The following is a 14525-nucleotide window of genomic DNA, read 5'->3' on the forward strand; positions in this document are numbered from 1 at the left end:
ACAGGGGAGATCTCTCTTGGTTTTACAAGACACCAGTCAGGGGTGTCTGAAAGGGGTGGGGGGCTAAAAAAAATCAAGATGACAGTGACAACCATGCGATCAAAGCCCTGGCCTAAATTGCTGTTACTGGCTTGATTCTACTTTTTAAAGGTGTCAGCTGAATAAGAAACTGACAAAGCCTGGTCAGTTTCCAAACAGCCTGGTCAATTTCGCTTGTCAAGCAAACCAAGGAATGTAGAGTTTTACTCTGGTGCTGAGAGATGCTGCTCCTTTAAGAAGGAGAGGGCTGCTTTGCTTTTTGCTTTGCTTTGCTTTGCTTTGCTTTGCTTTGCTTTGCTTTGCTTTTGAAGCTTCCCTGACTGTGACTGTGCTTGTCCTTCCGTGTACATTACTCAACATTAAAAACCATTTAAAAGAGCTGAACGAACAAGCTGCTGCGGATGGAAGAAAAGCCCCAGAATTCTGTGTTATGGGAGCTGTCCGTGCAGTGCTGAGGATGCACCGGGATACCTGCACAGGCCCTGCCACGTGGCAGGTCGTATTCAGCCCACGGCGCTGCGCCTAGATCCACCATAGACCCCTCTGGGGCCATTCAGTGACCGGGGACACACTCTGCAGATCCCACTCAATTCACTGCAAGTTGTCGGACATATAGAGGCAGCGGGATGGAGTGGTGAAGCACTGGGAAACTCCGGGTTCAAATCCACCCCCAGCCGTAGAAAATCCATGGGAGACTTTCGGCCAGTCACCCTCTCTAAGCCAGTCTACCTTGCAGGGCTGATGTTCTGGGAAAAAGAGGACGGAGGCAATATATGAGTCATCATGGAGTTGGGAGGCCTTATAAAGTTAAATTAATAGATATTTAATAAACACATAAATGATGCCTTGAGCTTCTGGAGGAAAGCTGAGCTATGAATCAAATAAATGAACAACTGTTGGGAACCCGTCAGGTCATTACAGCAACAAACAAAAACCAACCAATTAAAGAAGGGGATGCATTTCTCTATTCCAGTGTTTTTCAGCCTTGGCCACTTTAAGAGGTGTGGACTTCGACTCCCAGAATTCCCCAGCCAGTGCACGCTGGCTGAGGAATTCTGGGAGTTGAAGTCCACACCTCTTAAAGTGGCCAGGGTTGAGAAACACTGGTTTACACGGACTCTTAGACTCCCTGTCTTGTGGGAACGCCTGTTGGAAGCACGATTTTTCCACCCCGGGCTTTGCCCATCTCCCGGGAAACAGCTCTGCACACCTTGCTGCAAACTTTGACCAAAGTTTTTGATAAGAGGGCACTGAAATATGGATTGCTTAAGTTCTCCCTGTCCCACTAGCACGCAGGTCACCGCTTGGGCAAACCAGATGCGTTAAGGGAGTGGCCCCACCAGAGACTGCTTTGGCTTGGGAGGATTCACGGCGTCGCCCTTCCACAGGAAATTCCTTCTGAATTCAGAGACCCTCCTGTCTGGAATGGGCCCTCCCCAGGCCTCTGCGGGAGCCCTCGACGGGGGCTGGGGGTGGGCCATCGTCCTGGCGACCTTTCTGCAGTCCGCCCTGGTCTTTGGCATCATCCGATCCTTCGGCGTCTTCTTTCTGGAGTTCACCAACTACTTTGAAGAGGCCTCGGGCACCACCTCCTGGATCCCCTCCGTCACCCTGGCCACGCTCATGGGCACCAGTGAGTGCTTTCCATTGACGGGCACCGCCTGACTTCGTTGGGGCCAGCTCACGGGGCGGGGATGGCATTGCAGACGGGGCGCTACTTTGAAGTGATGTTTTCCTTGGAGGGGGTGGCAAGTAGAGTAATTATTGACAAATGCTTTTGATAATGCTCTCGGAGGTTTTCCTCAGGGTAGGGTCAAAAAAGTCGGGGGAGGGAGGCTATGATTGAGGCCTGCCTGTTTTTTACGACAGGCCCCCACAGTGCTGGGTGAGGACACCCTTGAATGCTGCAGCTGCTGCTGCTATTATCACTATTATACCCAGCAAGGTGAGATCACAGCGGCCCGGTCTTTAGCTGGTGCTGGCCTTCATCCCCATCAAGTTCTTCCCCGAAACTTCGGACGCCGTAATGTGTCAGTGTATATATGTGCGGATCCAAGCAGGTGGCCTTTGGTAATTGACAGAGGGGAGTTTTGTCCATGTGCAGATTCTCTAAGTGCCGCCCAAGGCCTTCTGGAATGGCGCCCAGTGTGCTGATAACCCCTGGGACCCCCACGGCTGGTTTATGCCATAATCTTTCAACTCTGGCTTTCAGATCGTGATACAGGTAGTCCTCGACTCACGACCATTCATTTAGTGACCGTTCAAACTTACGATGGCGCTGAAAAAAGCGACTTACGACTGGTCCTCGCACTTTTGACCATCATGGCGTCCTTGCAGTCACGTGACCAAAATTCAGGTGCTTGGCAATCGGCTTGCACTTACAATGGTCACAGCGTCCCAGGGTCATGTGATCGCCATTTGCGACATTCTCACCTGGCTTCCGACAAGCAAAATCAACGGGGGAAGCCAGATTGACTTAACAACCATGTGATTTACCTAACGAACATGGTGATTTGCTTAATGACCGCAGCAAAAATGTCATAAAATTGGGCGTGACTCACCTAACGACTGCCTTGCTTAGCAACGGAAGTTCCAGTCCCAGTTGTGGTTGTAAGTCAAGGACTACCTGTTGTGATCGTCTCCAATTCTTTGTCTTATGTTCTACCATCACGTGGTGTTGCCACATCGATTATCCATCCAGACTTTCTTCTTTTCCACCGCAGTTAAATCCGGTGTCTTTATCACTTTGTATTTGGAAATCCCACCGTATCTGAACCTGCCCATGCTCGACTACTTTTTCAACGGTGTGTTCCCACCAATTTTTCATTGCTGGCAGATGGTAATTTTTACAGGTGTTCGTTCCGGTGAATCTTTTTGGCGACTGTGTGAGGTTGTTGTTTGTAGGCAGTTTGCGCGATCTTCTTGCACAAGCCGAGTTACTGCTTCTTCTGCTTCTTTGCACAAGCTGCACTTTGAATCCTTTGGTGATTTTTCAATTCTGGCTTCAGTCGCATCAGTTCAAATAGCTTGCTCTTGAGCAGCCCAAATCAAGCCCTGAGTTTCCTTTTTTCCATGTTCCAGCTGTAAGCCACGGCCAGGTTCTATCTTGATCCACTTTCCCCTCGACCTTTCGTAGAAGTTGCCCACGTAATCCTTTTCCTTGCCAACGCTTTGTCTCTGTTTTTATTAAATTATTTTTAGATTCACATTTTGTTTCCTGTACTTTCAGTAAGTTCCAATTTTTAACTTGCCTCAGTGCTTCCCCTTATTATTTATTTATTATTTGTTTGTTGTTGTTATTATTACCGGTGTTAGCTGTCTTGAATAATCATTTGACTAGACAGGAAGGATTAAAAACAAAAAAAGTTAAATGAATACATTATAATAGCAGATCAATTAATTTTTTGAAGGTCAAAATCCAAATAATTTATCAGTTTCATAGCTCTGTGTATATCTAACTGTATATCATAACGTAAACCAGTGTTTCTCAACCTCAGCAACTTTAAGATGTGTGAACTTCAACTCTCAGAATTCCCCACCAATTTTGCAGGGGATGATGGGATGGAGTTGCCAGCCCTGAGTTCCTCCATCAGGCGCCCTCCAAATATTTTGGGATGGAAACTCAGCACTCTGCCTGTGTGGCCAACCTAGGAGAGGAAGAAGCAGAATGGGAGGTCAGCCAGATGACCTGGGTAAATCTCCCCCTTGCTCCTTCCTGGGAGCAAGACAGCAAAGCTCTGATGCAGACAAGCATCATCTAGGGTCCACAGACAGACTAACTGCATTGTTGTAAGACCAATGTTATGCCTGTGTGTCATGCTTTCCTTTGCCCTCCCCTCTGTTCTTTCCTTTCATGCTGGGACTTATGACCTGAAAGCCCTGAGCACAGAGACTGTCTGGTTTTTATTATTCTATAGACTAATTTGTGTTTTTTTGCAGGCTGAAAGGCAGGGCAGAACTACATGAAACCAGCAAATAACTCATGTCATCAACACTTTTATTTATTTATTTGTAACATTTGTATAGCCTCCCATCTTAAAACCAAAGCTTACAACCCAACAGTAAAAACCACATATGCAAAACAAAAGCAATAAAACAAAACAAAACAAAAAAAGGGTGGGGGGGAATTCCTACTACAGGTAGTTCTTGACTTATGACCACAGTTAGGACTGGAACTTCCATTGCTAAGCAAGGCAGTTGTTAAGTGAGTCACACCTGATTTATGACCTTTTTTGCTATGGTTGTTAAGCAAATCTGGCTTCCCCCGTTGATTTTGCTTGCCAGAAGCCAGCTGGGAAGGTCACAAATGGCAATCACGTGACCCCGGGATGCTGCAACCATCGTAAAGACATGCCAGTTGCCAAGCGCCTGAATTTTGATCACGTGACCGCAGGGATGCTGCGACAGTCATAAGTGCAAGGACCAGTCATAGGGTCACTTTTTCCAGCACCATCTTAATTTCGAACGGTCAATAAACAAATGGTCGTAAGTTGAGGACTGCCTGTAAATGATCCCCAGATTGCTGAGAAACTGAATTAAGCCAGTAATGATAAATATTTTACCTTGCTTTTTTTTTTTAAATGAAAATCTGTCATTCACGTGAGCATTTTCCTCCGAAATATCTGGTTGGTCCAAACTAAGCAATACATCGCCCCTTGGCAGGAGGGGACATCTAATGATGGAGAGGATCCATTAGTGGATTTTTGCAAGCACGGAAAGGAGGGAAACACCCTAATTTCCCCTTCTTTCTCTCTTTTTCTGTGCCCCCCCCAGGCCCGCTGGCAAGCGCACTTGGCACTCGATACGGGGAGCGCCCGGTGGCCATCGCTGGGGGGATCCTTTCGGGGTTGGGCTTCTTGGCGGCCTCGTTCGCCACCAGCCTGGCACAGCTCTACCTGTTCATCGGCCTGCTCACAGGTAAGCTGCCTCCGGTATCCCACTTCTATGCGGTCACCAAACGTAGGCACCCATTACAAGCCACAGCGGCAGGAGCGTCTGCAGGACATGGTCAAAAAAGTCAAGATGGCCGCTGCAGCGGTGTGATCGAAGCTGTACCTGTTTTATGTTCGACCTTTATCTTGACTTCCTTCCACCGTACCCTGCAACAGCGGCATTCACACGATCAACGTGGCTTGTTTCAGATCCTGTGGTTTGCCACTCTGAGACGCCGGCGGAAGTTCCTGTAAATTGGAAGGTTTGGGCTGTTTGGGCAGATCTGGGCCAGGATGCTACGAGGCTGGTTTTACCCCTGGGGTCCACACCCCCCCAGCAAGCTTGAATCTCCAATCTAGAGACTGTTTTGCAAGCCAGTGACTGCATCCTCCCAACCTGGAGGTCCAGGCGTTGCACTGACACCACCTGGATACAGGGAAGCCAACAAACAAGGATCAAAAACAGGATTTCCCGCTTGACACAATCCCTTCGCTCAGTTAGCAGCCCCCGGGGTCAGGATTAAAGCAGGACTGTGGTGGTAGTTGCTGGGCTCCACGTTCTGCCCTGTGCCCATAAAGGATGCCAGGCACCAGCCCAGGGAAGGAGCCAAGAGGGCCTTCCGTTCTCTGATGCTGGTGCGACGCAGGTTCAGGCGGGAGGAAAGGGACTTTCGTGGGGGCCTCACACGCTTTCTCCTCTCTCCCCCCTCAGGAACTGGGGGGGCCCTGATCTTCTCCCCATCCTTGGCCCTGCTGGCACGCTACTTCGACCGGCGTCGTGCCCTGGCCAACTCAGTGGCCTTCTCTGGCACCGGCATTGCCTCTCTGGCTTTCTCGCCGCTCTTCCAGTTCCTGGTGGACACCTACGGCTGGCGGGGGGCCCTCCTGCTGGTGGCCGGGATGGCCTTCCACCTGGTGCCCTGTGGCGCCCTCCTCCGGCCGCTGCCCCAGGCCGAGAACTCTCCGGCGCCTCCCTCGACGGACAGCCGAGGGGGCAAGCTGGCCACGCTGCTGGGCCTGCCTTTGCTCTCCCAGCGTGACTTCCAGATCTTTGGCGTGGCCGGCGTGCTGATTATCACCGGATATTTTGTGCCCTTTGTCCACCTCCTGCCCCACGCTTGGGAGAGGGGCTTCGATGAGTACCAAGCAGCCTTCCTGGTGTCCGCGGTGGGCATCGCTGACATCGCAGGCAGGATTGTGGCCGGCTGGCTGGCGGGCTGCCGCGGCCCCCTGCGTCTCTCCCACCACCTGGCCATCTGGACCCTCCTGACTGGCTCTGCCATGCTGGCCCTCTCCCTGGGAGGCAGCTATGTGGCCTTGATGGTCCTCAGCACCTGCTACGGCTTCCTGGCCAGTGCCGTGATCCCCCTCAAATTCTCCAGCCTGGTGGAGATCGTGGGAACAGAGCAGGTTATGGGGGCCATTGGGGTCATCCACCTCCTGGAAAGCGTCGCGGCCTTAGCGGGACCCCCGTTGTCAGGTGAGGAAACCCAGCTGGGGAAATGGGGTGGACTACGACTCCCAGAATGCTTAGCCAGCCGGGCCTGGAGGGGGGGAGGGAATTCAATATCAGCTGGAGCCACGGGAGAGAAATTCCCTTGGTTGCACTTTGGAACAAAAATCTCAAACCTTCGTTATCAATTGACTGAGCGATTGATTAGTATGTGCCATCAAGTCATTCTCGACTCTTAGCGACCGCATGGATAGATTTTTACAGGGCGCAGTTTTGCTGTGAAGTTTGCTGTACATCTAGGTGAGTGGATGTGAACATAAGTGTCTATATGTCCGCCTGGGTCCGTCTGTGTGCAGTTGTGCTTACCTGTATTCGTAAAAAGAATGTACAAAAGGGCATCCTGTCGGGAGAAATGGGTTTGCAAGAATCATGCCTGTTAGAAAACTGGCAAGAGGAATTTTCTGGGGACGAGGGGAGCTGTCCTTAGGGGCCCCGGAAGATGCCAGGAAGGGGAAGAGTGGATTTAAGGAATGTTTTTCGAAGCCGGAGTGCTCAGAAGGGATTCCTCGACAACTACAGTAAAATGCGGCTGCTCTCTCCTCCCCAGAGTTCCTGGGGTTCCTTTTAACCAGCTGTTTTTCCCAAACCAAAACCTTTCTTGTGCGCTAACAGGCTTTCTCCCCCTCCAGGTTGGATCCGGGACGTGACCGGAAGCTACCATGCCTCCTTCTTGGTTGGAGGTGGTTTTGTTATCGCTGGGGGGTTCTCACTTCTGCTGTTGCCCAATTTCTTCTCCTGCTGCCACCTCCTCGCTCTGCAAAACTCGGGGGATAAAATCCCCAGGGACTCCCAGGCTCCCAGCCGCCAGAAGGGCACAAAAACAGGCCTGTGCAGCGTCCACGCGGCAGCAACAGTCGGCCCGTCATTTCTCAAAGCGGATGGTTCTCCGCTTGTGCCCGTGTGACCCTTCCCTCTGAACCCCCATATGACAGGACTCAGTGGTGGGTCATGCCCCCAGCAGACCCTCTTCATTATTTGGTAACAATATTTGGTAAATTTCTCCCAAATGCTCCATGTACAGGTCATCCTCGCTTAACAACCACAGTTGGGACCAGAATTTCAGTTGCTAAGCAAAGCAGTCATTAAGCAAATCTGACCCGATTTTACGACCTTTTTTCCAGCGGTCGTTAAGTGAATCACTGCAGGTTTTAAGTAAACCATGAGGTCATTAAGTGACTCACATGGTTCCCCATTGATTTTGCTTGCCAGAAGCTGGCCAGGAAGGTCAAAAATGGCAATCATGTAACCACGTGACACTGCAATGGTCATAAATGCGAACTGATTGCCAAGTGCCCAAATCGTGATCACGTGACCATGGGGGACGCTGTGGCGGTCGTAAATGTGAGGACCAGTTGTAAGTCGTTTTTTCCAGCACCATCGTAAATCCAAACCATCACTAAACGAATGGTTGTTAAGCGAGGACTACCTGTATTAGTGCAATTATTCTGATATAGCTCAACAGTGCCCCCCAGAGGGAGAAGACTGAATCATGAAAATAGCACCTTTCGTTCCCCAAAACATACACCCAAGATCTTGCCTGTTCAACTGGAAAAGCCCAATACTTTTGCAGCCGACATGCAGGGTCAACAAACAATTACCCACTAGGTAATTTTCTGATTCCTGACCTCACAAACCTCAGAATACTGGAAAAGGTAATACCTGTTTCCATAAGAGATTTTGGTCCTCCACCTGAATCCACCTACCATCTCGTTAGAAGGTCAAAATACTCTGCCATAGAACATTGTTCTCTTCCATGAACTTCGCATATGTTCTGAAACCCATTGCAGGTAGCCAAATCTGATCCATTTTATTTGGAATTATATACATCGGTTACTGTGTTCTTCCATTTTTCTGATTGTCCCTTTTTCTATCATCGGACATCGGGTTGTTTTGGTTTGAAATGGAAACTCACTCTGAACTCTTTCTTGAGCAAGATTTCGATATGTGGCATTGCCGGGGGGGAAGCAGTCGGGCACGAGGAAGAGACTGTGGGAAGACACGCAGAATTCAGGGAAACTAAATGCAGGGAGACTCGGGACCCACCAAAAGACAGACCTTTCCAAGCAGGGCCAGTCAAAGAGGGGAATTTCCGGCTGGCATTTCACCACCAATCAGGGCAGCCGATTCAAAGGGGGCTGGGCGGGCTCTCAGTGGCTATGAACACCGGGGGGGCGGGCCCTGCCTGCCACCTGAATGCCAGGCAGCGGGTTGGACAAATACTGCCTGCTGGGAAGTGAGGGGAGAAGGGGCTGGGGGGGCTTCACCAAGGCACCCAATGCAGGAGCATCCACTGGGGGAGGTGTCAAAAAAGTCAAGATGGTTGCTGTGACCACACAATCGAGGCCCCGACTCTTTTTATGTGACATGTGGGGCTTTTTTGACCCCCTGATCTAGCTGACCTCTGGGTGTCCCAGGGGAACCCCTTGTCCTTATCCAGCCCCTAAGCCTTCTGAGATTCTCATGTCATCTGAGTCATTTATAGCATTGCCCAGGGTTGAGGACGGGGCCCTGGAGGACTGCTGGCGTCATCACATCTGGAGGGCGCCTGGTTGGAGAAGGGGACAGGGAGAGAGTGCGAGGAAGCTGATGTCCCCTGGGCTGTTTAGATTCACACTCCCATCATCGCCGGTTGGGCTGGCTGCAATGGGCATTGCAATCCATCAGACCGGAGGACCCTGGACTGACAAGGGCTGGGCGTTTGTCATATCTCCAAATGCCTCCTGGCAAGAGGGGCGGTGGGCAGGGGGCAGGGAGGCTTCTGCTGTCCCTTGGCACTGGGCATCTCATCTGGCTGGGTGCTGCAGCAGCTGGTGGAGGGCAGGGCAAGAAAAACCAGACTGGCACAGAGGACGAAGGTGCCACCGACCAGGAACGAGGAAGTGAAGTCTCCCGTTTGGTCCCGCAGAAGGCCTGGAGAGAAAGGGAGAGACAAGGAGGCAAAGACCAGCATTGCTGGCTTAATTGTGGATTGTCGACAAACGCTTAGTCTCGCTGAAAATAGCAGCATGTCCATCGGCTTCTGCACCCACTGCTTGCAAGATTTCCAGTAGCACAGAGTTCCTCAGACTTGGCAGCTTTAAGACTTACGGACACAGGGAGTTGAAGTCCTGTGTCTTCAATCTGCCACGTTTGAGGAACTCTGATTTAGCAGCACTGAGCAGCGTGCAGTGACCCCGGGAAGCCACCCAGCGTACTTCTCTTCTTCTTACCTGAGAGGGGGGGTCCTAGCAACCCCCCGACACCCATCGACATCAGGCACAGTCCCGTGGCGTTCACTACGCGGGCAACGCTGACGAGCTCCGGCAGGACGCCAAAGGCAACCGTGGCAAAGCTTCCTGCACTGGAGCCGTAGAGCACGGCCAGGGTGAGCAGGCTGGCATACGAGGAGGTGGCGGGGAAGAAGAGAAGAGTGCCCCCCACCAAGGAGTTGAAGAGCACCAGCAGGCAGACGGGCGGCAGGAAGCGCCGGTCAGCCAGGCAGCCGGCCAGCAGCCGGGCCAGGGCATCGGCCAGCGCGGCCAGCGAGACCACCGAGGCGGCTTGGTACGGCCCCATGCCCAGGGCCCGGCCGTAGGCATCCAGGTGGACGTAGGGGGTGAAGTACCCGGCCGCCAGCAGGGCAGTGCCCAGGACAAAGGCCCCGAAGCCCCGCTGGGCCAGGAGGCCCAAATCAAAGGTGGCGCTCGGCTCGGGCCGGTCTCCCCGCAGAACCAGGGGCCGGAGCAGGGCCCCGCAGATCAGCAGGTGGAGGCCCAAGGCCGACGTGGCCAGCAAAGCACCTCGCCAGGCGAGAGAGTCGGCCAGTAGGCGCAGCAGCGGGGAGAGGGCAAAGGAGGCGAGCCCGTTCCCAGTCAGGGCCAGGCCCGTGGCCAGGGAGCGCCGGGAGGAGAAGTAGCGCGCCAGGGTGCCCATGGCGGGGGCAAAGGCCAGTGCCCAGCCCAAGCCTGCAGGGAGAGAGAAGGGAGAGAAGGGAAGCTTCCCATGAGGATCTTTTCGAAAGGATGCAGGCGGGGGTGTTTGCAGGGGGTGGTCAAAAAAGGCAAGATGGCAGCCACCGGAGTGCAACTGAAGCATGGAGCATGAAAGAGAGGCAGAGTTTCAGCCACACCGGGGCAGCCACCTTGACCCTTTTGGCCATGCCCCGCGGACCTCCCCGGAGGCTACGGGAACGCAGAAGCTGCCCAACTCACCTGTCAGGAACCCCAGGGTGAGGTACAGCTGGAGCAAGCTGGTGCTGAAGGACGCCCCAAAGATGCCCAACGAAGAGACTAAACCGCCCAGCAGGACAACCGGACGAGCTCCATAGCGTGTGCTGGCCGCGGTGCCCAGGGGACCTGGCCAGGAAGAGACGGGTGGCTGGGAAGTGTCCCTGTCACTGCTTGGAAAGGAATTGGGTCCCGAGGCCCGCAGCATGCCATTGCCTGCTGGAAAGATGGGGGTGGGGAGGAAGGGGGGTCCTGCCCTTGGCCAGTCCCAGTTTTGCACCAGTGGCCTTTTGGCTGCACTGCGAAGAGGCTTCTTAAGGTCCTGCCGTACTGGCCTGTGAATGAGAGGGGCATCCCTTAAAGCATGGCTGCCTGTGGCTGGGAAACTGCGCACCTGGCAAATTCAACCCTTTCTGCGACGCCCCTTAAAACAGGCAGAGCTTCGATTTCCGCTTCCTAGCCGGGGCGCAATCATAGCCACCTGGACCTTTCTGATCACATCCTGTGGACGCCCCTGCCCAGAGCCCTCCTTTCCTTCCCTTCCCCCCAAATATAATTAGCTGCAAATGACCAATCAAGAGGTGTGCATTCAACGAGGAGGAAGGAATAAAGCCTCAAGGATGAGTTTCCGCAGGAGAAAGACAGCCTGGTTTTGGCTCTGGAGTTGTGCCAGCCGGTCACCAAAATCTCCAGGAGGAGCTGGCACCTTCGCGCTGAGGTTTGAACCATGGGTGGACCCCTTCTCCGACATCCATCGTGGGTCAGCTCAGCCAAGAAGGTGCGGGCCAAACCAGAGGGTCCGGCTGCTCAGCAGGGCCTTCTCGGGGGCTGCCCCGCTCAAAACACTCACTTGCAAACTGCTGTGTCGCCAGGGCAATGGCCGTCACCCAGGACACCTGGGCCGTGGTGGCCTCGAAAGCCTCCACTAGGTCTTCAAAGAGGACGCTGAGGGACCGCAGGACGCCAAAGGTGAGCGAGTTGGCCAGGAACCCCGCGAGGACCACCAGCCACCCCCAGCCTCCGTTGGGGGGCTCTTCCAGCGGCAGCATCTCTGGCTGTGGGGCTGCAGGAGGAGGGGGGTTGCAGCATGTAGTAACATCTTGGACTCCCCCCCACCCACCCAATTTGGTTTGCTGGTGGCACAGCCATCCTTCCCTTGGCACCTTATGGCAGTGTTTCTCAAGCTTGGCCACTTTAAGATGCGTGGACTTCAACTCCCAGAATTCCCCAGCCAGCATAGCTGGCTGAGGAATTCTGGGAGTTGAAGTCCACGCATCTTAAAGTGGCCAAGCTTGAGAAACACTGCCTTAAGGGAAGACAGGGGTTTTAGTTCAAGTCCCCCATTGGCCATGAGCCTCCCTGGGTGAATCTGGCCTGTCCCGGTCTACCTCACAGGGTTGTTCTCGGGAGGCGGAGAGAGGAGAGACCCCCATGCTTTCAACTTCAAGGGAGAAGCTGCATTAAGTGATAAGGTTGGGAAAGCAAAGTGGGGGCTTTGGAATCCTCTCTGAACCTTCATTGCTCTGGCTTCAAAGGCAGGGGAATGGGGAGCTTCCGGAAGGGCACTGCCCACCGGGGGAGGGATGCAGGGATTTTCTTGAAGGTTTTTCCCGGCAACCCCTGGCTGGTCCAGCCCGTTTTGCAATTCCACCTCTCTTTCCACCTCCCCTCCCTCCCCTCCAGATTTGGCCCAGTTCCCCATCAGATTATCCTATGGACAGAGCTCCCAGCCCCTCCCCATAATTCCTTTCTAATATTCTGTCGGGCTGGGAAGGATAAACAAGGGTGGGCTGCAGCCACAGATGCTGAATTTCCGAACCAGGAGATGCAGCTGCAGTTGCTCTGCTCTGGGTTGTGCGACTGGGAAGGGGGCGCTTAGCTCAGAGAAGTGAGTGGCGTCCCCCCCTCCCCCCAAAGCCACAACTCCACCGCACTCCCCTTGGCGGCCCCTGGCACTATCCGGCCCACCTTCCACCTCATTTGATTGGCCTCCTCGCTCACATCCAATCTAGTCTCATTCTGTCAGGAGAGTTTTTAGACAAGGTTTGTGTGTAAAAGGTGTTTTTCAGTATTTTTACACAAAAGGTTTGTGTGTTTTCAGAGTTTTTACACAAATTCCCTTCACGGAGTCGAGAAGACGACAAAGCCAGGCTTACATAACCCAGGCTGCCAACCGATTGCCCAAAGCGAGGCTTAATTTGCTAAGCCGGGGTGGGGTGGGGGTAGGGGGTGGGGGTGGAAGGGGAGAACTCAGAACCGGTCCGGGCAGCAGATGGGGCTGAGCCGTAACTCCATCTGCCTGGGAAACCTGCTTTTTGCAAGCCGGGAGGGGGCCAAAGGCTGGTTTAAAAAAACAAAACGTGGCTTTGCTGAGAACCAGAACTCCTGCTTTCAACCTGGGATTGCAGGTGAGTAAGTGGTGGTTGCGGGGGGGTGGGCGCACACAGGCAGGACAGCAGGCTGCCAGGGGAGAAGGGGCAGCGGGGGCATATGGAGAAGCAAGAGAAGGAAGCCCATACTCCAGAGTGGCACCACCAGGGGATTGGCATCTTCTCAAGGGTTAGGGACTGGCTGGGAGCCGCTGGGCAATGTAACTCAGCACCATTTGGAGGGCACAGGTCACCCCCACAAACGAAGGAGTCAGAACAGGGGAGAGCAACAGGGGAAGGTGTGAAGTGGACAGTCATTGAGGATCAAGGTGGGGGGCCAACTTTGGCCTGTTTCCTCACACACACACACACCCGCGTTCTTTACCTGCAGCAGCCAAACGTAGAAACACGGCTTCAGCAAGGCCCAGCTTTCCCTGCCAGGGGCCGGGGAGGGCCTCTGTGGCGCCAACCCTCTCCCAGTTCCGGGCACTTTCAGACTCTGGCAAACGGGCAGCAGTTGGTGCCCATCCAAAGCCTGCAGAAGCAGAGGCTGTCTCTGCCACCCAGGGAGGGAGGGGCTGCCCCTGAGGGTTCCCAGAGGGCACGCGGCCTGGGCGGCTCCTGCTGCCCCGGGGTGGCTGGGCAGGGCAAGGCGGGGCCACCAGTTCCTGGCCGCAGCCCCAAACCACAAACCACAGCTTTGTGCCCGTGTGGTCAGTTCCAGGGTTGAAAGAGAACATTCTGTTGAGTTGGCATCCCAGCCTGCCCTACATGTGACAGTGAAGACGACAGTTCTCTTGAGCGTACGCAGAATGTTTAGATCCCGTGGCATAAACAGATGGTGCCGGGGGAGGCACGTTTGGGCCGGGCTCAAATTCCCCAGTTAGCAGGAAGCACAACAGAGCAGGCCCTGCCGGGCTTTACCCAACGGGCCGATTACAGGAGGCAGCGTGGCTCTTGCACCTCCTGGCGTTTGCAATTCCACAGGACAGACCTCAAGGATGCACTCAGGCTTCTGGAGAGGCGTTTTGGGGCGGGCCAGCAGGTGAAGCCACAAATCCCGGTTTAAAAGCTGGGTGTGACCCAGAGGGGTTAACAAGGGCAGCACACACTTGCAAGTTTTGTGTGGTGCAAACCTGGATGCAGATCAGATGTTAGGGTTAGGACTGGCAAGCGGGAAGACCTGGTTTCCTACATGGGGGGTGGGGGTGTCCTGAGACTGAATCTGGCACAGAGCCCGACAGAGCAGATGCCACTGTGTGTGCCATATTAAGCAAAGGCTCGTTTAGAATCTTGAGTTTGAAGGGGTCTGCGAGGCCATCTAGTCCAGCCTCTTGCTCAGTGCCTTTCATTTTGCTCCCCAGACGCAGAAGTTGGCATTTCTCCTGTTGAATTCATCCTACTCATTTCCATCCACTGTTCAAGCCTGTCTGGGTCTTGGAACAGTGGTCCCACAAGTAATTGATCA

At 53.7% G+C, this 14525-nt stretch overlaps 2 protein-coding genes across 2 annotated transcripts; one reads left to right on the forward strand and one right to left on the reverse strand.

Annotated features, from left to right (window-relative positions):
* Positions 1 to 1159: 1159 nt before the first annotated feature.
* LOC134497253 (monocarboxylate transporter 13-like) lies at positions 1160 to 7387 on the forward strand. The gene is made up of 4 exons (XM_063302922.1): positions 1160 to 1672; positions 4813 to 4956; positions 5683 to 6450; positions 7113 to 7387. Exons 1-4 carry the CDS (start codon positions 1465 to 1467, stop codon positions 7385 to 7387), a joined length of 1395 nt encoding a protein of 464 aa, XP_063158992.1. The 5' UTR covers positions 1160 to 1464.
* A 1797-nt stretch (positions 7388 to 9184) lies between these two features.
* Positions 9185 to 11784, reverse strand: SLC16A11 (solute carrier family 16 member 11). Its single transcript, XM_063302923.1, has 4 exons — positions 11539 to 11784; positions 10674 to 10817; positions 9693 to 10427; positions 9185 to 9393 (listed from the first exon to the last, which is right to left on the reverse strand). The coding sequence occupies exons 1-4, from the start codon at positions 11735 to 11737 to the stop codon at positions 9185 to 9187; spliced, it is 1287 nt and encodes a 428-aa protein (XP_063158993.1). The 5' UTR covers positions 11738 to 11784.
* Positions 11785 to 14525: the final 2741 nt, after the last annotated feature.

Source organism: Candoia aspera, chromosome 4 (genome assembly GCF_035149785.1).
Source record: "Candoia aspera isolate rCanAsp1 chromosome 4, rCanAsp1.hap2, whole genome shotgun sequence".
Classification (NCBI taxonomy): Eukaryota; Metazoa; Chordata; class Lepidosauria; order Squamata; family Boidae; genus Candoia; species Candoia aspera.